This window comes from Pollicipes pollicipes, unplaced genomic scaffold, assembly GCF_011947565.3.
Source record: "Pollicipes pollicipes isolate AB1234 unplaced genomic scaffold, Ppol_2.1 Scaffold_6686;HRSCAF=7923_pilon_pilon_pilon, whole genome shotgun sequence".
In the NCBI taxonomy this organism is placed as follows: domain Eukaryota; kingdom Metazoa; phylum Arthropoda; class Thecostraca; order Pollicipedomorpha; family Pollicipedidae; genus Pollicipes; species Pollicipes pollicipes.
In genome coordinates this window covers 31,064,100-31,090,171 of record NW_023596921.1, presented here as the reverse complement: position 1 = coordinate 31,090,171, position 26,072 = coordinate 31,064,100, and the positions used below count along the sequence as shown (strand labels likewise).

At 53.0% G+C, this 26,072-nt stretch overlaps 1 protein-coding gene across 1 annotated transcript; it reads right to left on the bottom strand.

Moving 5' to 3' along the window:
* Positions 1-207: 207 nt before the first annotated feature.
* Positions 208-16,774, bottom strand: LOC119107741 (protein Hook homolog 3-like). The gene is made up of 4 exons (XM_037231290.1): positions 16,454-16,774; positions 15,698-15,783; positions 5,851-5,923; positions 208-341 (listed from the first exon to the last, which is right to left on the bottom strand). The coding sequence occupies exons 1-4, from the start codon at positions 16,490-16,492 to the stop codon at positions 231-233; spliced, it is 309 nt and encodes a 102-aa protein (XP_037087185.1). The 5' UTR covers positions 16,493-16,774; the 3' UTR covers positions 208-230.
* Between the last annotated feature and the right edge of the window lie 9,298 nt (positions 16,775-26,072).

Genomic DNA, 26,072 nt, shown 5'->3' with positions numbered 1-26,072 from the left:
CGCGGCTCGTCTCTGTAACAGGCGGCTCCTCCGAGCGGGGACCTGTCGGAGGACGTCTGACGGCGTCGCGGCGCAAATAGCGCCTTGGCGGCCCCATCGCCTGTCCCACGGAGACGTTACGACACCGCAGCGGCGGCGGCGGCGGCGGACGTCACGCCGTCGCCGCTGCAGAGCTATCTGCCGAGCAATCAGGAGCGCCCTGTCGGAGGGTGACCGCGGGCGCGCGGCCGCTACTCACCCAGCTTGTTGACGTCGGGCTGCGTGAGGTGGGCGATGTTCAGCTCCAGACTGTCGGCGAGGTAGTCGTTGATCCCCTGGGTCACCTTCTTCAGGTTGCTGACCTGCGGGCGGACGGGCCGGGCGGGTCAGGTCGGGTCACGGGACCGGGGGGCGCGCGCCCCGCCCCCTCCGCCGGCGAGGTCGCCCGGTCCGGCGCCGGCGACGGAGAAAGTGGCGGTCGGCGGCGGGGCTCGCGAGGAGCCGGCACCGGCGACCCCTGACCCGCGCGCTGACCCGGCGGCCGGCGCGCGGCCCCGCCATAAACACGGCTAATGGAGATGGGGCACCAGCCGCGCCCCTCGCACACGCTAACGAGCCGTTTCCCTTTCGACGGCGCGCGCTGCCGGGGGTCCCGGCGCGCCGCCGCCACCTGACGCCGCGTGCCTTCGTCCGGCGCCGCGTGCGTGCCCTCGCTGGAGTGCGAGCGTGAGAAGGGACCCGGAGGGGAGTTCCGGGAGTGGATCGGATACCGCTGGATCAGGTGCTGGGCTCAGAAAGCTGAATGGTTGGTATGTAGCGCTTGCAGCCGTTCTCGGATACCGGATGTCGCTCAAACGGTCTCACACCAGACGACTAAAACAAGACTGGCGGGTAGCAGTCAAGGAAGAGCCTTGTTCGGCACAGTGTAAGCACGTATTTTCCAGATAAACGTGGGATTCCATCCCAGGCCACTACAAGGCGATTGCCCATTCTCCATACCGCGAAACATTTTCACAACGAAACTTATCTCCGGAAACCACGCTCAGGTTTATATATTGGAAACCACGCTCAGACCGAGTACGTCAGCCGCAGTGCGGTGGCACTGGAGGGCCGGCCAGCACTGCGATGATCGTCGGCTTCCAGAACGGCGGCATTACCCCGGCGGTGTGACAGGCAGAATTTCACCGGCCGTTTGCCGCGCACGAACCCGACGCACAACAGCTCGCGATTTCCCGGCACGCTCGCCGGGGATGACTATCAGCCGCCGAGCCGGCCCTCCGACAGGCTCGAGGGTGTTGTTCTCGTGGAACGAGTGCCCCGACACGGGGAACATGCCGAGTTGACAATGAAGAGGGTAAACACTTTGAGAGCAGCATCCGGGGACAGCACAGCGGGTTACGCGCGTTGCAGTCCAGTCGCGTCATCACGAGAATGGCCATTAGTCCGGGTCTTTCCGGCGGTGATTGGTTCTGCGGATGGTTGGGTCTGCGCCCTGACCCTGGTTCAAACCCCCGGTCTTTTCGGCGGTGATGATTGGTTCTGCGGCTGGCTGAGTCTGCACCCTGACCCTTGTTCAAGCGGCTCACCGGAGCAGCTCCGGGGGAGGGGGGGGGGAGACAGAGAGGCAGCAGACTGTTTGTCAGTGCACAGACCGAGCCGCTCTGCCGCCCCTGCCTGCGTGCCGGGGCCGGCCGTGTCGCCGACGGCGCCGCCGGGCCGCCGACAGCGCGCCGCTGTGTCGGTCGAGCGCGGGCCCGCGCCCCGCCCGACGCTGTCCCACGCGGCGGGTGGCCTCCCGCCCGGCGCGCCCACCCACGCCCCGACACAGGCAGGCAGGACACGGGTCCCGGTGGCGAGCACCGCCGCCGACGGTGACGAGTCCGGGAGCATGGCCGTCAACAGCCGCGCACCCAGCCAGCCGTCAACAGCCGCGCACCCAGCCAGCCGTCAACAGCCGCGCACCCAGCCAGCCGTCAACAGCCGCGCACCCAGCCAGTCGTCAACAGCCGCGCACCCAACCAGCCGTCAACAGCCGCACACTTCACACGCTCGGTGCGACACGCGGCCCCGATAGCATCGTCACCGTCTCGGCAGTCAGACGTCAGCACCGGCGTGGCGCGGGAAGCCATCTATGTCAACGACGGAAGTGTCGGCCTCTTGCCCCCCCGCGGTGGCCTCCTGACCATCTGCCGCCGAGGTAACGGTTCGCCGCCGGCCGTTCCACACCACTCCCTCGCGGGGAGCGGCTGCGTGGGCGTCATACTGCTGCCCCCCCCCCCCTCCCTCCGGACCAGCTGCTGGCATGTGGCTCGGGGTTGTGCAACCTTTCAGAGCCGGCCAAGGAGAGGACAGCGCCGTCCCACACAATCAACGGCGCACTCAGGAATGGTGCGCCTCTCCAGGCACCATCGGCTCCTTTGAAGTCCCTTTTTCTGGCGGCCAATATAAATGCAGCACTCACACTAATGACAGTGGTATCCTCTGTCATGCTCGCTCTCAATCCGGTTGCCGTGACGTGAAGCTCGTTTTTACAGGGTTTCATTCCTTATAACGTTGACACAGATCAAGCTTGGACTCCTTCGTGACAAAGCATGTGAACAAATATACTCAAAATTAGATATCCAACTTTAGACTTCACAAGCGGAAAACCAACGTTGAACTCAATGGACGCTGGCCGGATCACATCACCTGCCGCTGAGCTTACGTGCCTATCTCAAACTGAAGACGGTTTCTACGAAAAACACATTTAAGAACATCTACCATGGGGCTGGGGATGCAGACGCGATCAGATGTAAACTGTCGGTAATAAATCCCGCAGGCAGTTTTACCAGTGAAACAGTGAGTGACATTGACATTTTCACAAAAACCACCTACAAAAAAGTCTTGGGTTGCTAGTCCCAGCATGCGTGGCTGGAGCTGCATTTGCGGAATCAAAAGCCACACGCGGGAACGAAGACAAACCCCATTTGTGGTACTGCCTAGGCGGCACGGGAATGACGCATAACGCGTAACATAAGACCGCCTTCTGGGTCAGGCGGCGGGCGGGCGCGGCACGCAGCGCCCGAGTCACCGGACTGCCGCCGGCGTGGTCAGATCCGCAGCCCAGCCCGCCTTCCGCCGCGGTGTCGCAATTACATTCCGCGCCGGCCCTCTAATCCGTCCGCCCCAGATCCACGCACGCGCCGCTACACACCCGACCGGCCGGCGGGCCGGGCGGCGCGTTTCCCCAAACACGTCGGAAAGCGTGTGGCACGCGGTGGTGCGGCCGGTCCAGCCGCCCGGCGTCGTCAAACACGGCGCCCCGGCTGATCCCCAGCTAACGTCGACAAGCAGGCCGCTCGGTGGCCGGGGCGGCCGCTGAGCCCGGGCCCACACACCGCCGGCCCAGAACAGCACGGCGCCAGGTGCCGTCGCGTCCAGTGAAACCGGCCGCCGCCGGCGCTGGCCGCAGGCGGCGGCGTCCTGCCTGCGTGGGTGCCGTCCGGCCGGCCAGCGGCGCGGCCGCAAAACTGGCGCGCCCGCTCGCGCCGCGTGGGAGCTGAGCCAGGTGCCGCCGCAAAACGCCACCGCTGGGCGCCGGCTGGCCGCCAATTGGGAGCGCAAATAATGCACCAGGCGCGGCAGCTGCGGCGGCGGTCGGCCAGGCTCCGCGGCGCCGCCGCCGCCGGCTTTTTCTGCGCCGCGCGGCTGCGAGGGCTGCCCCTGATACGCCCCACCGTCTGGGAGCCGGGCGATGCGTGTGCATCAGGTTGAGGTTGAACGGAGTCCATCACCAGCGCATTTCGGGTCCTTGACCCGTGCAGCGCGGTGAAGAGCCTACCTATTCTCCAGCCCGCACCACCCCCTATTCTCTCTCTTTTTCTCTCCTCGTCACCCTTCCGCCTGGTTGACCGCCCGAGCGGGACGCGCCGGCGCAAACAGCGGCCACCAGTGACATCACGCCGGTGCCATGACCCTGGGCGTGACGGTGCGGCCGCCGGCCGGCCCGGTCAGGGCTGCCGCGCCGCGCCCACGGAATACCAAGCCGGTCCCGTGCACGGCGCTCGCCGGCCGCCGCGGCCCGAGCTCCGGCCGCCGAGTCTCGGCACGCTCTGAGCATGAGCTGGCCGACTCGCCCAGGTCGTCTGCCGAGTCTCGCCGGATCGCCAGGCGAGCGGCGCGGGGATGCTCGTTCGCGACGGCTTGGCCGTCTGATCACACTACGGCTACCTGGCCCGGAGAGGGCGCAGCAGGAAGAGGCCCGAGCCGCCGCGCTGCATGTTGCAGCGATGGCGGCCGCGCGCCGGTGCCAGATCAGCGCCACCGGCCGGAAATGGCTCCGGTAACCGGTTGGCCTCGAGCGGGCGAGCCTGCCGGCGGCCGGTCTGCTGAGACGGGCGGCACGGTCCCTCGCGGCCTGGCCCGGCGGCGCCGTCCCGTCCCCCTCAGCGGAGAGCTGCGGCGGCCGGCGCGCCGGGCGTTCTCCGGTCCGGCGTCGGTCGGGGACACCCTCCGCCGGCCGACGAACCGGTCCCCGCGCGGCAGGCCTTGATCGATGAATCGTTCACCTTCAGTCACGTCCAAACGACAGCGGCGCGACGAGCCCCGCGGAGCCGCCGCCACTCACGGCACCAACGCGCGCCGCCCCGGGGGGAGCCGAGTCGCCGGTGTGGACACACACGCGGCCGGCCGCCACCCCGCGCCGGCGACCGCTGCCGGACGTCACGCCGCAGCGCACGGCGGCGAGCCCCGGCGCTGCCGCCGTGCAGCGGCGAGCGTCCAGCGACAAACGCGGCGCGGCGAGACGGCGGCCGCGCGGAGCCGGGCCGGTCGACAGTGAAGGTGACGTCTGGTCGGGCGGGCTGGCGGCGACATCGGCGCTTCGTCGCCGTACGATCGTTCCCGTGGCGCATCGTCCGCGTCACACCCGGCGTTCCAGTTCTCACCTAACACTCCGGCGTCTTGTCCGTCATAGCCGGGAACAGGTCCACGCACCGATTTCACCGCGATTTGTCGTCCGCCTAGACCGCAGGCGACAGCTGCTAATACAGTTCAGCGCTACAGGCTACAGCTGAGGTGAGAGGGTCACCGCGAGTCATTTGTTATTGGATGTCGATGAGATCCAGCAGGACGACTCCTCTTAGAAAAAAGCACTCCCTCATCGTCCATCCCGTTGGCTAGAATGCATGCTGGTTAATGTGAGCCGATGACGGCGGAGGCGTTCTTAGTATGGAGCATGAATCGTCACTCTTATTTGTGAACAATTCGACCATGGTTGACAAAGGCCACCTGTGCCACCCCGCAGAGGCGTTCACAGTCGTAAATCCTGTGTGCGACAAGCCGGGTCAAAGGTTCACTTTGAAACATAAAGGATTTGAATTTCAAAGACTGGTGACCAGCCAATGACGGTTGAAGACAAGTGATTGTTGTGGTCGTGTCCCACTGCTATTGGGGTTGTGAACTACCATCGCGCCTACAGTACCACATGCAAAGACAGATGATTTAACAGCCTGGTTGGGACATTTGTTTATAATGCTTGAAGAATGGACGTCCGCGACGGCCACAATGCTCTACCAAGGTGCAGCAGCTGACACCAGCACTGGAAGCCCTGCGTTCCAGGAACAGCCGCACGAAGACACAGCATAATCATACGTCCCCCGTTTCTTCAAAAACGGTGGCGGAACACCTAGGCCCGAGCTCGGTACCCCGGGTTACTGTAGTTCGTCTGCTCGTCGGCCTCAGTTTCGGCACCCGGGTATAGCAGTTGGCCCGCCCGTCAGCCTCAGTTCAGTACCCGTTCACAGCAGTCCGCCCGCTCGTCAGCCCAGTTCAGCCCCAACGGGCGCCGTCCCGGCCCGTTTGCGCCCCGTTCTCCGGGGTCGTTCTACTCACCTTGAGTCGCCAGTTGCCGCCGGCGTCCGTCTTGATCTTTCCCAGCCAGGCGTCGTCGAACCACAGCGGCTCGCTGCCGGGCAGGACAGTGTCGTCAGTGCCGGACAGGACATTGTTGTTAATGCTGAACAAGACAGTGACGTCAGTGCCGGATAGGAGAGTGTCGTCACTGTCGGACAGCACAGTGTCGTCGGTGCCGAACAGGACAGTTGTCGTCAGTGACGGACAGGAGGGTGTCGTCAGTGCCAGACATGACACTGTTGCTAGTGCCGGACAGGACAGTGCCGTCAGTGCCGGACAGGACAGTGCCGTCGGTGCCAATGGGACGAAGAGGAACGACCATCCGAGCATCGACACAGCCAGCTCGGAGTAGCGACATGTCGGAGGAGACAGTGCGCCGTCCGACGAGATGACACACAGCACGGGAGGGACCACAGTCTTCGGCGGGCGGGATGGGTTCCTTGTTACGGAACCCACGCGCGCGCGCCCACCGACGCATGGCCGTCGGTCGTGCAAGTAATTCGCGTGTCGTCAGGTAAAACGTAGGTGAAACCACAGAACACATACAGAACATTAAAGACATGAAACGTCCGACCGCACAGGGACTCCAGGGACTCGTCGCCGGACACGGGTGACACAGCAAGCCCGGGCAACGGTCCATGACTGCCGGACGGCCAGGGCACAGGTATTCTGACAACCAACCAAGGTGCGGCCCAGACCCACAGCGCTCGGCTGCTGCGAACTCTCGGTGCGGGAATACGCTGGCAGCGGACGGGTAACCAAAGGAGGATGCAGTGAGCCGCATCAACAACCGTACACGTCAACAACCAAGCTAATTGAACTCCATAGCGTAACAAGTAAACTGACAGCTGTGTGAAAAGTGTTGAATCATAAGCCTGTAAAACAAAAAGAATTGGTCCGTGACAAGTTCCCACGGACCAAAGCTCGGAAGATAGGCGGCCAAAGCTGCGCAAGTGAGGCAGGATAGCATGTGTTGTTATGCTTTTGCTCACTTACAAGACGCTAACTACTTGCGGATTCTGTAGCCGACTCTATAGCTCACGTCACAGTCACGTCACGTCGCGGCAAGCGTCACGGATTGTTTCATGTCAGCTCATTTAAATCACCCAAATCATAAAAGCCAGTGCTCTTCCCGTCGACACCCCGCTTGCGCCGATCTGCATGGACACAATAAAAGCATCGTTGTGGTCTGCCGTCAACAGCTCACAAAGCGCGCTGCGCGCGCCCTCCCCCGCACCTCGCGCTGCAAAAAACGCCACCCTCCCGCCGGCCGGGAGCTGAACTCATCCCAGCGCCCATCGGCCGGCGCAGTGACAAACGGCGGCATTGCGTGGTGCGGGGCCGCCCATCACGGCGCGGGACGGGGCGGTGCCGGCCGCCGGCGACACCGACCCCAACGGCGGCCAGGCGGGCGGCCGGGAGGGCGGCGAACCGGCCGCCGTCGGGTGCGCGCCTCCTCTCGGGGTGGACCGCGTGCCAAGGTCACGTGACCGGCCACATGCACGGTGCACAGTGCACCGAATCACCGTCAGCGAGCGGTGGACCGTGTACTGCAGGACGGCGCGCCCGCCTCTGACGCCGCACGATCGGGGCCGGCCGTTACGACACCGGCCGGGAGCATGCCGCGGCCCACCGTCCACAACACGGGCGCCGGGAGCGAGCCGGACGCCGGGAGGCGACGTCAGCTGTCGGGGCAGACCGGCGGCTTACGAGCGGCCGGAGGACCCGCGCGGCGCCTCTGGACGCCACGAGAGCGGCCCGGCCGGCTGCCGTCCAGTGACGCAAGTGTGGCCGCCTGTTACAGAGACAGCGACGCACTCTCATGAGCGAGTCTTACAGCTCCGGCTGTCGGTCCGCCGCTCACGGCGAGTGATCAGGCTGGAAGGCCGCGGGTAGCTCCGAGTTCACTTGTGAACGCTCGCTGAAGGAGATCGTCTGACAGTTTAATTAACTTGACGGGCAACCGAAACTCGCATTCGATGAGTTGATAATTGAGCTTGTATATAGTCCAAGTCCTCGTAATTCAATCACCCAGCCGCTGAAAACCTGACCGGTACTCATTCAGTGCTGAAACAATGGTCTCCCTCAATCGCCTAAAATTACTCCAGGACGATGCGGAAAACCGTTCGTAAAAAGCTACACTCATGGTACGGAACACAGGTATGTCCCACGAGCGGCGAATAGACCCGCCAGACCGTGACATGGCAGAGAAAGGGGTGACTGGGGCTCGGCCGCGCAGAACTGGTCCATGCCAGCCCCCACCAACACGCCGCAGTGAGCGGTCCGCACGAGCAGCCATGATGCAGCTGGTGCCTCGCAGTGCGGATCTCGCCCATCATAAAAACAACGACGTATGCTCTTAAAAGACAGCAGAATACACCCGTGCTGCAATCGGCGAGAAGGCGATAGCAGGTGCGCACACGCCTCATGCCAGCCGGCCCCCTCGGCCGTGCTGTACACTGGTGTGGGGAGGATCATGTTCGTGGGAATGCGTGCTGTTCGCGGTTCGTTGTACACCAGATTACCACGCTCCCAAATTAAACTGCATGCTGGCTTCAGTTTGGGTTACGTGCTTAGCTTCGGGTGCATGCCGCATCTGTTTTAAAATGGCTTATCGTGGGAGATAGCTGATTTTTCGTGGTCGACTGACCCTTAAGCTCCACACTTCACAAAAATCTTGACTTTCTCGGCGAACTTCAAAGCACACAATCTACGTCATAAACGCACGCCACACGTGAAAACCCCATTTTTGTATCGAGAAAGCAGCAGAAGCAGCGAACGTTCGCGGATTGCAGCGCTCTCCCTCCAGGGGGAAAGGCCTTCGCGTTCGATAAGGCACGTCCGACGGCCGGAAACAATGGCCAGCGGCCAGGACAGCGTGCACCTGACCAGCACTATCGCCACCTCGGCCGGCCTGCCAGCCCGATCGGCGCCCGACGCCAATCTTATCGGCGATCGGCGCGGCCCGGCGATGCCGTTTTCACCTCACGGATGCGGCGCGCGCCTCGCCTTCGTCCCGGCGGCGGCGGAGGCGGCCGGGCACGCGCCGGTGTCGGGGCCGCGCCGGATGCCCGCCCGGCGGCGGCCAGTCGGCGGCCGATGGCGGGCCACGCGTGTGCCCCGTGTCCGAGAGTTGCAGAGAAGTGCGTTTTAAGGGCACGTCAGCTGCCAGGGCCATCACGCAGTAACATAGAATGAGTTTTTCGCAAGGGTGCATGTAACTTTTGAAAGGTCAATGGCCTGGATCGGAATTGTAGCTCCGGAGCAAGGTATAATGAGAAAAACGCATAACCTAGAACTTCAATTGACAGAGGAGCATGTACGTAAGTTCACATTTAACAGCAAATCAGCACACATGGCAAACGTGGTTTCATTTACAAACCATACAATGGACATCCGTCGCAAAGACCTAACAAACCACGACGTTGGATATGAAATTCGCGAACAGAACGCGTTGGAACGCATACGGTGCCAGTTGTGCCATTGACAGCGCACGATTCATTTCAGCAAGCGGGCAAGCAGTGACGTGAGCACGACCAAAGTCCGCATGACTCAGACAAACTTCGAACCAGACTGAAGGAGGCATATTTACGGCACGTCACTGGCTAAGTAGATACCGCACCAGAAAATCCACCACAACGTGACTGATCGGAGGAACAGTAAGCTCAGACCAGTTGACTTCTTCGCCCGTCACGCGTCGACCAGGCGAAAGTGAGCAGTTTCATTTCACCTTCCAACAGATAAGACAACCAGGAATTTTGCCTGCGCATTATCACTCGCCTCCTCCATCCAGTCGAGCAGAGACCGGAGCCGGCCCGCGCCCACAGCTGACAGCGGCGGAAGCTCGCGCCGCCGGGTCAAACGGCTCCAACCGCCAACACATCCGGCAGCGTCTCCAAGCCGTCATGCCGTCTTGAGAGACCTCTTAAAGGGACTACGCCACCTTTTTGCATTTTTGATTTATTGTTAGATCAGACGCGTGCGATCTGATGAGCAATACCAGTTTTCTCGAAATCCTTCTGAAAAGCTCAGGATTTCTATTTAAAGTAGCCGCTCCTGCAAGACAAAGCTCATTCGACTACCTGCTCACCACTATGAAAAAATATATTTTATTTGCCTTGCTTTTTCCACGCGTGGGTTCTGTAATGTTTACAACACGCTTATTTGTCAAAATGTTTATGTAATAAGATCTAACAAAGATTGAAACGTCCTGTTTAAACAAAACAATATGCTAGATCCAAAAATATTGTGCACTAAATGCTACGAAGGCTTGAAACATTTCGCTTAGATAAAGACATGCGAACATGAAGCTTTACCCCACCAATTCAACAAAACGTTACACTGTGGTTCTGGTTTCTCTCCTATGGCGTTCACCAGTGGTTCTTTTCCAGGCGCACTTTGGCTTTGGGCGTGAGAGTATTGCATGGTCCTAGTGACGCACTGGTTCAAACCTCAACCAATGCGCTTCTCGGAAAAAGGTCATTGCCGCCCACTGGGCCAATCACGAACATCTTTTATTCGCACCTGGAGGTGCCACGGCGGATGTCATGACGACGGCGGCCGCGACTGCAGGGAAGAAAAATGATATTGTCACGAGGCGTCGAGAGCATAATTTGGAGAGAAAATAATCAAATTGATATCTTGGTGGTCTTGGATAGGCTGTAATGGCACTACCCGGTGCTATTATTAAATGTAACTGGCCCTGACGTTTCACTGCAATATGTTTTGTAACATACCCCAAAGGTGTGGCATTGCCTTTAAAGGGAACGCTTCACATTTGAACATATTGAAGCAAGCATCAGATATACGAAAGACCCTCACTTGTAACTATTGGTATACTTTTTAACAGGCAAAAGTTGCTCTAGACGACACAATTCTTCGTTTAGTAAATATGTTTTTCAATGCGTCATGGTTTGATTACGGGATCGTATCTTGCACACCATTGATTGAGAGCCAACTGACAGCGGTTATATCAGGAAATCGCCCTCACGAACACCAGATGCGAACACTTCGACAATTGAATTTGTATTGGCCTTGATCGTCGCATGGTTTGTGGAATAACAGGATTTGAATGAGGTCATTACGACGTCATGCATGTCAAGGTGACTTTGAAATACTCTCCCCGACATACCTTCCCTAGTTTCGCGGGCGTGTGCCTCAGAAACTAGACGGGCTTAGACCTTGAGAAGGGCACGATTGTGAACACACCGAAAGGTCTTAAAGATGGCTGTTTCAGTTCAAAACCCCATATAAAAGTGGTACACTCTGTTCAACGACTCCGCGCACCCCGCAACGTTCACATAAAACCTGTACCCGCCCAGCGTCGATAAAGCCGAGGTTCGCTTCCTTTCGCGATGGCCTTGACACCGGAAGGCAAGTGGGACCAGCCTGGCCGGAGATCCCCGTGATAAGAAACCATCACGCGATCTCCAACGGTCCAGCCGTTCTCCGAGGACACGACGGGTAAAGTACCTGCTCTTTTCAGGAGGACATGCACAGGGTGCCAAACGATCCAGTACATGGCGAATGCACTCGACCTATTCACGATGACGTTTAAACCGCGCAGCCCCAGCCCCATTTGCTGTCAACATGAACCAGATGTAAGCACCCATCTCACTCCAATCCCATCCATTCCATTCCGACAACACCAAGATATTTATAAGACACGGAGCTAATGGCGGCGCTGACAAAGTTGCATCTTACGGTCCCCTGTACTCAGCCTATCATCATTTAAGAAAAATCCCAGGAAACGCAGTGCCATTGCGAGCTTGACCATTTCCTCAATGAACTGGCATTGATGTTAAAATAAGAACAAATAGGGCTCATTACTGTGCGTCATGGGGGGGGAGGGATTGTCTTGGGGAGGGACTGGGGGGGAGGGGGTACGGGAACCAATGCCCGACAACACAGCCCTGAGAACATGAGGGACTAATCAATGGATTTCAGCTCATATTTGGACGAACGGCAAGTTTGTTTAGAAGTGTGTCCTGTATCAACAGTACTGTAGTTGAGCAGAAGAGAGCAGCCTTTAAATACCGTCCACAGAAGGCCAGCTTCAGTGATATTCGGCCTTTTCCTCCTCTCTTTTTTTTGCAATATTCCAGCAAAAATGTGTTCGAGAAGGGTACAGACCACCTGGCGGGCCAACATAAATACCAAATATGGAGGGGGGGGGGGGGGCAGGGTCCTTATAAAAGAATACCAGTTTACACCCCAGCCTTCTGTTCATATGTTCATTGTACTTTTCTTTCGATTGGTGATCGCTTCGCCAACGGTTTGGCGTTGCCCGGTCCTTCAAAATGCAAGCCGATTTGAGTGCGCAACGCGCGGAGCACTTCATCATCGGCAGGTACGCACCACGGTACAGGGGCAACTTTTCAATCCGGCTCATGTCACGCCCGTGTCCAAACCAGCCTATCTCCCCAGCCAGTCATGTCAGGACGCCTGTTACTCGCACTGTAATGCATGCCCAACGGACGCTATCAGATAAGCGAGACCATTCGACCGCAAACAAAGACCAACTCCCGTGACGTCAAGAAATTCCCCATATGCACACCACTGAGATCGGTTGGGAAAATTAGCAGACTTTTTCTTCCAGACTTCGCATGGTCGGCGGGAAGTGGTGTCACTAGCGCCGTTGGCGGGAGGGAGGCAAACGGTCTGCCGCCGTTCGGTCAAAAAAAATATACAAAATAAAAAAATGCGGCCTGGCGTCTGCACGACTTCACGGGGCATGAAGCGGCATCTACCCAAACGGCATATAGCCAGACGGAAACGACGTCACAGTCCGCGTCGGATTTGGGTTTAAAAAATTACATGACCGGTCTAGCGTCGAGCAAGGTCATACTAGACCAGTGAAGTTCCCGACCTTAAACGGTACCACTCATTGCCAGTGAACAACAAACGACTATTGCCGCAAAGATTCATGTAAGCATTGGGGTATGGCATGATAACTCAGTAATCTGAGGTAACTCGGGACCATTTTGTTCGACGTACAGAATAAGTGTGTCTCGGCTAAGCCAAGTTTTACAGAGTTTTACCTTTATCAAGTTTTATCTTTATCATTTTTGCAATGTCCTCAGAAACGTCGCTTGGGGATAGTGTCCATGTCCTTGCCCGGTGGAGGCAAGCCTTGAGAAAAACCGACACGAGCAGCGATCGCATTCTTACCCAGGATCCTACGAAGAATCAGAGGCATTGTATGATCCATCCTGTGAAATATTGTCAATGCACAAAAACTCAGGTATTGACGTATTCAAATCGCAGCATGATTTCTGCATGATGGACGGCATGATCGCTTTAGCATGCCAGGTTCTCGTTACGATAACAAGTGCCTATCTGGCGTGCCCGATAAAAACGTCGGTACGTCGGGGTACGTTGCATCTGCACTCTTAGAACTGTCTCGAAATACAATCTACTGCGATACAAAAGGATGATAAATTTGGGCCGTTATCCGTAGGCTGAGTTTGATTTGAATGTTTCAATGCGCCAATCTCTGAAGTTGAAAACTAGACAACGACATCGATTACGGGGAAAAACATCAACACAAGACAAATAAGTCAGACATTGAATGCCGTTTTTCGAAACCACCGAGCCGGGCATTGTTTTTGACTGAGAGGCATGTAGAGGTACGCACGTAATGCCTGGAGACAATTATAAGGTTCCCATTCCTGTTCCCATGCGAAATCATGCAGGCGCAAGAACGATAGGCAACGACCGATAGTCAGGAATGCCAGCACGTAACCCCTGTCTGTAATGCGGTGGAGATGATGATAACTTTAAGGAGTCAATGATTGTAATTAACGGCACCATGCTCCCTAGCTGCCTTCCCGTCTCTTGCGATAATAAATTTGGTCTAACCTAAATTCTCCATGAAAAGGGACCCAAGGAAAAAAGGGAACAGCCCCCCGTACAACAGTTCCCACAGATTCAACCAAATGCCCACGGTCATAATCTGTCCTAACTTCTACCAAGCCGATGTACCAACAAACCATGCAACAAGAAAGGTCCATCCCCGGTGCATACCGCCCGGTGCTCCCCGTACACCGTGGTATTCCTTCAATTATACTTTGACAAAATGGAAACGCGAAGCAAGAAACATGCGAAGCATTTCAGGGAGCAAGGAATCTTCCCTGTGAAGCAAGATAACTTGGGGGTAATTGACAGTTTGACAAAGGAATTTGAAAAAGCGCTTTCCACACAAGCAAAGAAAAACGTCAGGAATGTGTTGCGACTAGCGATTGAGCAGTTTGTCAGGCATGTGAAGTGGTGTGATTTCACCCATTCCGCCCTAATCTGAGAGTCCGCGCACAGATATCCAACGCCAACTGCACCAGGGGACTCAAAAAATCCATGGTTACCGCGGCAAGTATTGCATCGTACTTATGATCGTATCGACAAACGTATGGCTCTTCTCACGTTAATAGCTATGAAAAGGTGAGCACGCTTTCTAAGAACGAGGATGGGATAAGGCAGGGGTTTAGGACAAAGGCCGTCCGGACCACAACTGGGATGGCAATAGTAATCAGACCTGAAAAGTAGACTGCAGCCGGCGAAATTTGTTCCAGCAAACTGTACAAAACTATGGCCCATCAAAAACGTCACGTACGACAACAAAACAACTTCGTCGAAATGCACAAGGGGCGGTCTACGTCGACGTGCAGCCCGCAATGGGACGGGGCGACGCGAGATGATGACGTCATTTGCCTCCAGCAGCGTGGAAACGACTGAAGCTTCACATAACTTTGTAGTAGAGTAAGTGGCAATCCTGGACAAAAGTCAGATGAGCTCGACGCGCCCGAAAAAAAACAATGAACAACCAAAGCAATCAGTGAGTTCAGTCTCGAATCGTATCATAAGAATTTCGACCAGCCACATGCAACAAGCATTATTCTTAGTATAAAATAACCACGCACTGAAAGTCACCTGAACACAGCATGTTTTTTGGAACTGGGCTCCATCTATGATCATCTTGTTCAAATGGCAGGAGTTGCATAATGTCTGTCCTTGTTCCAGACACAGCCGAGCGGCAATTTGGATGGAGGCAGGAAGCAGAATGGCAACAAAATTTGTCAATCTGACATGCCCTAGCCAATATAGTGCTTCTCTTCCCACTTAGACTGCACAACTTGAAAATAGAGCTAGTACACAGGCATTCATGTAGGGTTCAGTACCTTGTTCTATAGTACCTGGTCCAAGAGTATACAGCCCCAAGGCACATATCACCATAACATGCTTTAGGCACTTCAATTGGTATACCTTTCACTGCAAGGTGGTGTGAAACCTGGGATTAAATGAGCTTCATGAGTTTCAGGCAACACTTGTGCTACCACTCACACATAGACCTATGCTTGACTCTAGCTGCAGTTAGACTCTACTCCAAAATAACCTGCAATTCAGCTGTGTTATGGTGCAGTCAAATTTCTCACTGATAATGCCTAAGTTGGATTTGGTACTACTTACTCCTATGGATAAACTTCCCCTGCAGCTGAATACCACACCCATGATTTGCAACACACTGTAAAATTGTTGGCAAAAAAGCTCTGAATGCAAAACACAGCTAAAAACAACCTACAGCTCAGCATGTATGGCAGTAGCATGATCACACCATTGTACTTCCATCTGAAATCATGTTTACAAGGGGTTGTTTCAACATGGTGAATTATAGGTAGGACTCAACTTCCAGGCCAGTCTGAACATTCACACCCATAAGAATGTGGTACTCGAACATAACTGATGCACCTCAGCTCCTAGAAAGCACATATATAGTTCTCAAAAGATAGTCACAGCACAACCAAAACCCAATCTAAATTATTCTAACACTTACATTTCATGGAGCACTGTCGCTATGATAACGCCATCACTGATATCTTCAGGTTTTGTGGCATTTTTTCCAGCATGAAATGTTTCCAGCTGAAAAATATCAAAACACAGTCACTAACCTGCAAAAATTCTTACAGAAAGATATACAAACCAGCAGCCAAGCAATAAAACTGTGGGACAGGATTCCTCCTATAAAGTGGATAGAATTTGCCACAAAAAAACATCATTTACAAAAGTATGCCGGCTATACTCTCATTCAGCAGGACTGTATTCCGCATGTCACAGCACAAGCCAAGTCTATCGCATATGCCTATTAACTGAATGGAACAATGGGGGGTGAAACACATTGTTTATGCACTCATGACTAAGCCAACATTGAAACCAGCTCCTTCCATGGCTGGCATACAACACTAAACATACATCAACAGTGTGCATATTAACAGGACCAAAAGTCATGGGGCAGTGTAAGACTATACTGTTGCATTTCTCTGGGACTTGGCATAAAAGCAAAAAATATATATGCTGCCTTGATGTATCAGCTATCCTTAAGTATTGGACATGCACGGCTTGCTATCAATTGTCACAAGATTATTAATAAAATGCACAGGTTTCTTCATTCTGTTTACAGAATTTGGCATAGATACCCCAAATTAGTCATATTACCCACTACTGTTCAGACATCCTAAATTCAGGAAGTATGAATGTCATAACAGTAACTTCACACAAGCAGCAGCAACGCCACCTTACAACTGTAACTTACCCATTTCAGGAGATTGGAGGATAGCTGTCCAGATTCCATCCTCCCCAAAGATGTTGATCCTCAGAAGACTTGAGCTTTCCGTCGAATACAACTTCACTTTACCATCACAATGAAGACACCACGCTTTAGGCTGAAATGTGATTGGTCTTCGACATCACTGCCTTCTTCTGTGTTTCCCGACTAATCAGGACTTGAGAATGTCTTTTAACAGTCTACGCGATGTCACCTACCACGACCACTTGCGTACAACCAATGTTTGCACGCCCCGGCACACAGCCGCGTACTTTCCACCACACCCTCACCTCACCGGGACACGAATGAGCGTACAGCGGGCTCCGTTATTTGGGAACCCTGCGCGGAAGCGACAAGACCCAAGATCGCCAGTTTGGCCAGCCACTAGCGCTGCCATGTCCTGTTCTAAACTTGAGGTAATATTTTTTAAAACTAGATGGCGCTAAAATCAGAATACAGGTGGCTAGTGATGGTGCATTGCGAGACATACGCCCAGCAGCAGGGATGGAAGTTCGTACCTCCTTGGGGGGCCACGGCCCCCACCCAATGCCCTCCCCCAATGCATAGCATTCCAATGTTGAGCTGCCCCTCAATGTTGAGCTGGGCCCCACCCAATGTCTGGCTGGGTCCCCGCAAATTGGGCAGAGCCTCCACAATGTGGAACCTAGTGCCCAATGCTTCTCAGTTTTTCGCAAAAAAAGTTCAAAACTCAAATTTAAGTTCACATTTGTGCATGCCACGAAGAAATGAAACAGTGAACTATTGAACTATTGGCTCAAAGTGTTGATGTACTGAGCTGGTGAAATGAGGCGCAAGTATAGCATTTCAGACAACTGTGGATGACTGCGAAATTCAAGCGCGTTGTAGCAATCCACCTCGTGCTGCGCAGATCACTGCTCGCGCCATGGAGGCAGGGAGTGCTCGGAGCCCATGGCACCGATCGAGACTAACTCTTCACCATTCGTTTCTGCTTGAACGATAATCTATTTTTTTCAAAATGTGGTGAACTTGGGTCAGGTACAGAGGTCAACTAACGTATCAAAAAACAGAAAATTATGGATGCAGGCAACCCCATGCTCCCAGTCTTTAGCCCGTGCTCAGCTCACATGGACCCCAATCCAGGAAGCAGTCCCATTTTTTAGAAAAAAAATTGTGCACGATGTGGTAAAACCCAGACAATAATAGCAATTGGTATACTCATCAGCATTGTCTGTGTGGGATCTCTAATGCGCACGTCGGGGGCGGATCTAGAGTTTCGTCAAGGGGGGCACGGGACATTGTGGAGCCCCCTCCCAAAAAGATCCTTGGATTTCGGTCATTACATCGTAAGACAAGTCGTATGTAATATATCTGCATTTCATTTATTTATGTCTTTATTTTTTATTCACTTATTTATTTATGTATTGCATGTATCTATTTGCTTCTTCATTTATTCAATAAATACGGAAACTCGTCTTATTGTGCACAGCCCTTTAAAGTATAGGCGTGCTACGCATGCATACACATCAAGTTGACATAAGTGGCTCTCGTCAACAAGTATAGGGCCCCCAGAGTAAGCAAAAAGAGCGCAAGATCAACGTGATGGGCCCCTAAACGATCGGTAGTGCCCTAAACGCTGACATATAGGGCCCCGGCCATAGCACAGGACCCTCTGAGCAAAAGGGAATTAATACCATAATTAATATTCCTGTGCGATCAAGAGTGCACGGGCTGGTTGGAAACAACAGCCTACATGGGAGTAAAGAGTCCTCCGCAAATAAGACCAAAGGGAGAGAGCCCTCGATCAAAGTAGAGGGCTTCTGAGCGTCGAGTGTCTCCGTGCCCTACCTCATAAGAGTACTAGCAACAGCACAAGGCCCTCCAGGCACGTGGGAAGGGCCCGATACTTGGGATTTGATACTTAAACTTGGCTGTCAGCAACCCCATTGAAGCCTATGGGATCGATCGGCATCAAACCTTCACCATTCGATGTCAACTGGTCCATAACCCATTTTACCTAGAATATGGTGGCCTTGGGTCAGGCCAGAAACAAAAAACGCAAAAAACACCGAAATTAACTGCGGACAACACCATGCTCCGACTTTATGTGACCGATCAACACAAAACGTTCACTATCCGATGCAAATTCGACGACTTATTATTTACCAGGACATCCATTGTTACCTTGGGTGAGATTGAGTCATCAAATATTCAAAAACTGGAAAAAGGATTACAGACAAGCGCATGTTCTAAGCCCACGACACCCAGCAGCATGAAACCTTCACCAATTTATGTGCAATAGACGATATCCCATCTTATCAAGAACCTGGTGACCTTGGGTCAGGTCAAAAGTCGACTAAAGCACCAAAAGCAGAAAAAAATAGGAATGCCGAAAATCCGATGCTCCGAACATACGAGACCGATTGGCACCAAGCCTTCCCCATTTGATATTTCTTGACCCATTACCCATCCTTCCTGGCACATGGTGACCTTGGGTCAGCCGATATTCTGTGCGGCCGGTATCCGCACCGTACCTCCACCATGACCAGTAAGCGTGGTCGCGTTCCCGCATCACGCACAGAGATCGGGATTATCCTCAATCTAGGGGCAGCGTGGACGGCGCGGTGTCATTGTGTTCAGAGGACAACGCACAAATGACACCTGACCAGACGCGCATGAGCTCCTCCAGTTTCCCCGCTACACCCACGGTGCTTCCCCGCTCTCTGAAGAACCGTGTGCGAAGCTGGTGATGTAGCTCACGCCCGGGCTTGTAAGCAAGATGTCGTTTGCGTATACGCAAGGCCAGGGCTGGATCCAGAGGGGGGCCACGGGGTCATGCCCCCTTGGGCCCCGAATGGGCCCACTGGCTCCGAGGGGGCTCATGGTCGGCCGAACAGGTGCGGTTTTTTTAAACACAAAACGCAACAAAACTGGGTATCTCTGGACTTCAAAGCGACCAAAAACAGTTGTAAGCGAAAGTGAATGGCCTATGAGAAGTCCAAAACATTGTGTACTGATTGGAAAAATCGTGAACTGGAAATTGTATGCCCCAGTACACTGTCTAGGAGCCCTACGCTGTATCCAGAAGACCTATATGCCTACTTGCAGGATCATTTCGATCGTTGATGAGCATCCCACGTTGCCCTTCATTTCTTTGCATTTGCTCGGAGGGCCCTGTGCTGTTGTTGGGGCCCTTCCTGTTAGCGTGCCGGGGCACTCTTGCCAATCACAGCCCCTTCTTCGGATTCTTTCCATTCGCCAGAACAGCTCTGTGAGCTACAGCCGGAGTATTCTCGGTTGCTCAGGGGTCCTTTATGTGGGTCTCGGTTAGCCTACCAACGCACTTGCGATATGCTCATGAGCCTCTACATTGGTGTAGGGCGTTTCCAATTCTCCGTCACTTGCTTAGGGCCCTACAATCTTGTCGGGGGCCCATCTGATGGCCTTCTTGGGCATGGAAGTTGCAGTAGTTCGAGAACCCTCCACACTGAGTGTTACGTACTTCTTTTCTGAATGGGGGTCCTTACGCTCTTGTGGGAAGGCCTATCTGATAAACTGCCCGGCCACATTCGATCGTTTGGGGGCCCTCTACATTGGGCCTTGGGCACGTGCTTTTTGGATGAGGCCCTGCACACTTGTAGAGGGCCCCCTCTTTTCGCCTCCCTCGGCCACACTGGACTGCCCGGGGGCCCTGCACACTGGTTCTTGATGTTTGAATTTAGGGCCCTCTGCTTCTATTGGGGTCATCTGATAGCCTGTTTGGGTACACTCCATCTTGCAGGAGCCCTCCGCACCGGGTTTTGGGTAATTCTTATTTGAATGGAGGGCCTTGCGCTCCTGTCGGGGCCCCTTCTGATAAGATGCTCGGGCCCATTTGATCGTTGGAGGCCTCTACATCTGGTTTTGGGTACTTTCTCTTCGAATGGAGGGCCCTCCGCGCTTTTCGGGGGCCCTATCTGTTAACCTGCTCTGGCGCACTCGATCATTCGGGGCCTTCTACATCGTGTCGTGGGTGTTTCATATCTGAACGGAAGGCTCTACGCTCCCGCCGGGGCCCATCTGTTAACCTAACCTGCTCAGGCACACCCGAATATCCGGGGCCCCCCACATTGTGTCTTGGGTACTTCCTGCCTGAATGGAGGACCCTACGCACTTGCCGGGGCCCCATCTGTTTGCCTCCTTGGCTACACGAGATTGTTCGGGGGCCCTGTATATTGGATCTTGGTGTTTGACTTTAGGGCCCTACACTCCCGCCGGGGCCATCTGATAATGTGCTCGGGTACCCTCCATCTTTCGGGGCCCTCCGCACTGGGTTTTGGGCGCTTCTTATTTGAACAGAAGGCCTTACGCTCTTGTCGGGCCCCTTCTGATAACCTGCTCGGGCTAATCCCATCGTTCGAGGGACCTTTTATATAGGGTCGTGGGTGCTTCCCGTTTGATTGGAGAGCCTTACACGCTCCTGTTGGGAGCCCTACCTGTCAACTTGCTCTGGCATACTCGATCATTCGGGGGGGGGGGGGGGTTACGTTGGATCTTCGTCCGATCGTCCTATTGAAATGGAGGGCCCTGCGCTCGTGACGGGGACTCTATATTTTAATCTGCTCGGGCAAACTCTTTCGTTGGGAGCCCTACATATTTCATCGTAAATATTTCTTAGTCGAATGGATGGCCCTATGCTCTTGGCGGGTTCCATCTATTAAACTGCTCGGGCTGGTGGCGGATGCAAGGGGGGGGGGAGGCATGGGGCCATGTCTCCATGGACCATGCCGAGAGGACCTAAAGGCTCCAGAGGAGTCCATAACCGGCCGAGCAGATGCAGTTTTCTTCCGACAAAATTGGGCACATTTGGACCTACGGACGACCAAGAACATTTGCTAGTAAAAGTAAAGAGTTCATGAGCAGACGAAGTTAATTCTTTCCTGATTGAAAAGGTGGTGCTTGGGGGGAAATTGTGTGACTCATTACGCTGTCCAGAGGCCTTACACTGCTGCCCGGGCCCTAAATTTCCACTTGCCGGGTCAATCTGATCTCCAATGAGCTTTTCACGTTGCATTTCATCTTTTTACGTCTCCTCGTAGGGCACCACGCTGCTGTTTCGATACCTGCTTCCACGCCGGGGCACTCTTGATCGATCAGGTTTTTTACACACATCTTTTCCATTCGTCTGAAAGGCTCTACACGCTTTTCCGGGGCCCCACATGCCAGGGTACACTCACTTACTCAGCGGCCCTTCATATTAGTCCCCGGTTCTTTCCACTTACTTGGAAGGCCTTGGGTGTTGCTGGGGCCCTTATAAGGTAAGGTGCCGAAATACTCGACGCTCAGAGGTCCTCTACCTTAATTAAAAGATATTTCCCTTTGATCTCATTTGCGGAGATCAAAGGGAAAGATCGCTCTTCACTTCTATCGAGGATCTTCCTGTTAGCGTGCTTGTACACTCTTGATCGCACAGGGGCATTCATTCATGGTTTTGGGTAAGTCTCCCTCGCTATACTTATTCCTATACTTGTGGACGGGAGCCACTTTGTTGGCTTGCTGCGGCACCCACGATCGCTCAGGTTTCGTCCCCATTGGCCGTGGTGCCTTCGGCTTAGAGCAGCAGTCCAATATGCGCCGATGAATTTTCACGCGCAATTGTCAAACGTAATTTTACGTGCCGCCGACGTCGTATGTGTCTTTTCCATTGGCTGTTGAGTGTGTGGCACCTGTTATACTAGTGCATTATGTTCTTAACATACTCTGAATGCCAGGATATGCTGGACTCCTTTACAACAAAGGAACAATTCTGCATTAGTCATCAGCCATCAGTTGATTACATTGCCCAGCCTTCCAGCCGTAAATACGTAAGCTAGGAGCCAAGTCCATACTTGGTTTTGATGGTCGTTAGCAGCCAACTCAAATTTATTTTGTCTGTTGTTCCGGAACACTAAGCCGCAAAATCATAGCATTTAAAGGGAACGTTCCACCCTTACATGGGGTTTCGAGCTGACATGAGCATCTTGAGGACCTTTTGATGCAGTTCATGGCCATGCTCTTTTTAAGATCCAAAGCCCTCAGGTTCCTGAGTTATACGCCCGCAAAAGAGGGAAAAGGTATATTGAGGGACTATGTCAAAGCCACCTTCGCGCTGATGATGTCATAGAAACGTCATACGGTCGCCGTGATATTACAGGATGTTTTCTGCTTATGGTCAAAAACAGCATGGCCGCTGACACATTTGTAAAAGCGATGGTGCGGCACATATGATACAATCCGCGGAAAGCGATTGGCTGTTACTAAGATCTTGCTGCTGAACGCGTGTCGCGAACGTAAGCGTGCGCACTTTCGGGTTGTGCGGCACTCGTCGTCAGCGGGGCGTTTTTCCTTATATCCATATCATGGGCCAACGTTATAAAAAAGAACACCACTGTCTGCAAGAAAGTACGGCACAGAAAAAAGAACCGCGCTTTCCCAAATGTTGTAAAAAGAAGGCGCAACGGCGACTGTTCTTTTTTTCCCGTTGGCTTTCTTTTTTTCGTCTTCTTTTACATTATTATATTTCGTATAAATGTTATTATATTTCGTCTTCTTCTTATATATTCTAAAATACTCACGTATTTCTAACAGACAGCTCGGTTGGCGCCTTGTACACCGGAGCAAAGAATCTTGCACGGGAATCTTGCAGAGGGAATTAATACAAATCATTTTCAGCAAAGCAGACAAGCAAAGAGTGGCATCACTTGCTCATCCTGTTTTGGGAATCCACAAAACGTAGGTGAGAAAGATGCAAACACATCTTCCACTTTCACAGTCATGCAACAATGTGTACTTATCAGGCTGCTTCACTACAAATTAACAGGAGCATTTTACGTCGTAAAATGACACTGTTAACATGCTGACCATGCACAAGGCTGGATACATGACAAGTGCATGCGGTTATGGTTGAATGGGCAAAATGCAAGGAAGTGATGAAGCTGCCAGTGCACACAAGGCTCATGATAAAAATATTTTAAGTGTCATCCAAGACACCAACAGCAATACTTTCCCACGTTTCTCAGCGCCCAGCATCGCACGAAAGTTGCAATGACTCTGACAATGATGACTCACGGGCAATGCGCGTCTGCATACAAAATATGTGAAGACAGTTCAATGTGCATCAGTAATAATACAGCTCTATATTTTCAGATTCATTCAAGTAAGGGCAATTTTGTAAAGTCATATAATGTGAGCCTGTACTGAGCATGTGCATTAATGAGCTGCACGCACCAGCCCCTACTGCCAAAATGAATTGCTGACATGGTGACATGGATTAATTACATGCTGCAATATCTCAATAGGTTCAAAATGTTGGCAAGATCATAATGAAGTACCAGCTTGCCTTCGTACACTGCTGCAACATAAGTACTAGTGCTTCTCTTAGTTTGCCAGCGTTCCTTTGCCATGTTCAAACACAAACATAAAGGTAGAGGCAGATATCAATATATCACATTTTATTGGGAGTCAGAAGACTTAAAGAGTACCAAAGCAATGCTCTCTCCCAGAAGTACAAACCTCGCAGGCACACTCCCCATCACATCAATGTAAATGGAAGTCACTGGCATACACCACCAGTGATCACACACATCTCAAGCCCCCGATTCGCACTCTTTTGTCAAATAAGTGTGACCCCACACTTGCACAGCTCGCGGAACTATCGAATTGCAGATTTCCTCGCCATTTCCGCACAGATTTTCAGTCATTACACTGCATTTCATCGTGACCTTCTTCCAAAACAAAGTGCCAACGGAGGTTCTTGGCAATGCGGCTCAAGAGGTTGTACTTGTAGAATATAATTCGTTGTTCAAGTTTTAAATTTGTGGTTCAAGATGTGTGAAATATTTAGTGGTCCCGGTACACAAGGCGCCAACCGAGCTATCTGTAAGAGATACGAGTGTAGAAGACGAAAGAACGCCAGCAGGGGAAAAACCCCTGCTGGCGTTCTTCACTACAAAAAAACCCTCGACAGATTTGCCGTCGCGTCTCCATTTTTTTCAACTTTCGGGAGAGTGCCCGTTTTTTGGGTGCCGTACTTTTTGCAGACAGTGGAGTTCTTTTTTAAAACATTGACCTGTGGCCAAGAAATAGGGGAAAATGCCCGTTCGCGAGTGCCGCACAACCCGAAAGTGCTCTCGCTTACGTTCGCGAGACGCATTCAGCAGCGAAATCTTGCTAACAGCCAATCATCTTCCGCGCACTGTATCATACGTGCCGCATAATCGCTTTCTCGAATGTATCAGCGGCCATGCTGTTTTGACCATGAGCAGAAAACAGCCTGTAGTATGACCGCGATCGCATGACATTTCTGTGATGTCATTAGTGCCGAGGCAACTTTGAAATAAGCTCCAAATGAACCTTTCGCACTTTTGCGGGTGTGTAACTCAGGAACCAGAGGGCTTTGGTTCCTAAAAAGGGCATATCCGTGAGCTGCATCAAAAGGTCTTTAAGATGACTAGTTGAGCTCAAAACACCATACAAATGTGCAGTATTCCCTTGAAGTGTAATCACGTTTCTCAGTCGTTACACGCTTGAATTGCGGTGGGGCACTGTGGATGGTAGCCGGAGGATCAGATTGTGTTCAAGTAATTTCAGACGCCTCTAGGTTAATCTGATGTGTGTTCTTCTTTTCCAAGTCACATTATTTCTCTTTTTCCATATCGTGACTCATTTAAAACATTCTGCATCAAAATGATCATGTAATGATTCAGTTACTGCACAGTGAGTCAGTTATGAATATGGCGACATAGGCTACCGGCTATGGGGTGCTGCGGGCGAAATGACTGGTCAATGTGTTCTCAGCTATATTTATACTGGAGCTAGGGATCTTGTCAGTTTTCAATATATGCATACTGGGATTGCTGTCTGATTGGTATTTGAATACACAGCATATGCAACGATAACATTTATCCACAGAGGTGCTACCACCCATGAAATGGTCCAACCATCAATTATGCCAATTCGGCACAGCTGTGTGATTGTATAAGATGCATTTATTAACACGCGCTCGGGTGGCCGGCTAGACACCATTCACTCGGGTGGGGTGGGGGGCACTTTGTTACTTGCATGAGAAAGCATCTCAGAGATGTATGGCTTCGTCTAACAATCCGTTGGTAGAGCAGATTGAAGGATTCCCTAGAAATTGCCTTCACTGAAACCATGGCCTGGTTTTGACCTGCCATTGGTTAGTGACCTTACCAGGTACAAATAAATTGTTGATGCCAAACGATCCGTTACTCAATTTTCTACAGCTATGAAAATTTTGGCGCGGCTACGCCGCACCGTTCGGAAGCCATTCTAGAAAAACCTTCGGGGGATCAATTTGGCCCCCCACCCGAGCGCGTGTTAAGAAATGAATGGCACTCGATAATGATGATGATGATGATGAAAATGTTTGGTATGATGTAATGCTGTGCACACACCTATGACGAAACTTCACCAAGGCCTGCAGTATTTGGAGTAGGTCATCTGATGTTGAAAATTAGATGGTTTGTCTGGCATAATTCAGTGTATGTAAAATTTCGAGGTTATGTTGCTCCAGATCAGAAGAATTAGCATGTGTGAATTACTGGTGGGCTGTGCCGCGGATCGTCCCACCTCACCTCCACCTAATTTG

Excerpts from the sequence above, each read along its gene's own strand:
- LOC119107741 (XM_037231290.1), bottom strand. The coding sequence starts at position 16,492 with ATGGAATCTGGACAGCTATCCTCCAATCTCCTGAAATGG. Across the intron at positions 5,924-15,697 it reads GCGACAGTGCTCCATGAAAT|CGAGCCGCTGTGGTTCGACG; the intron begins GTAAGTGTTAGA and ends CCTGCCCGGCAG. Across the intron at positions 342-5,850 it reads GCGGCAACTGGCGACTCAAG|GTCAGCAACCTGAAGAAGGT; the intron begins GTGAGTAGAACG and ends GTCCGCCCGCAG.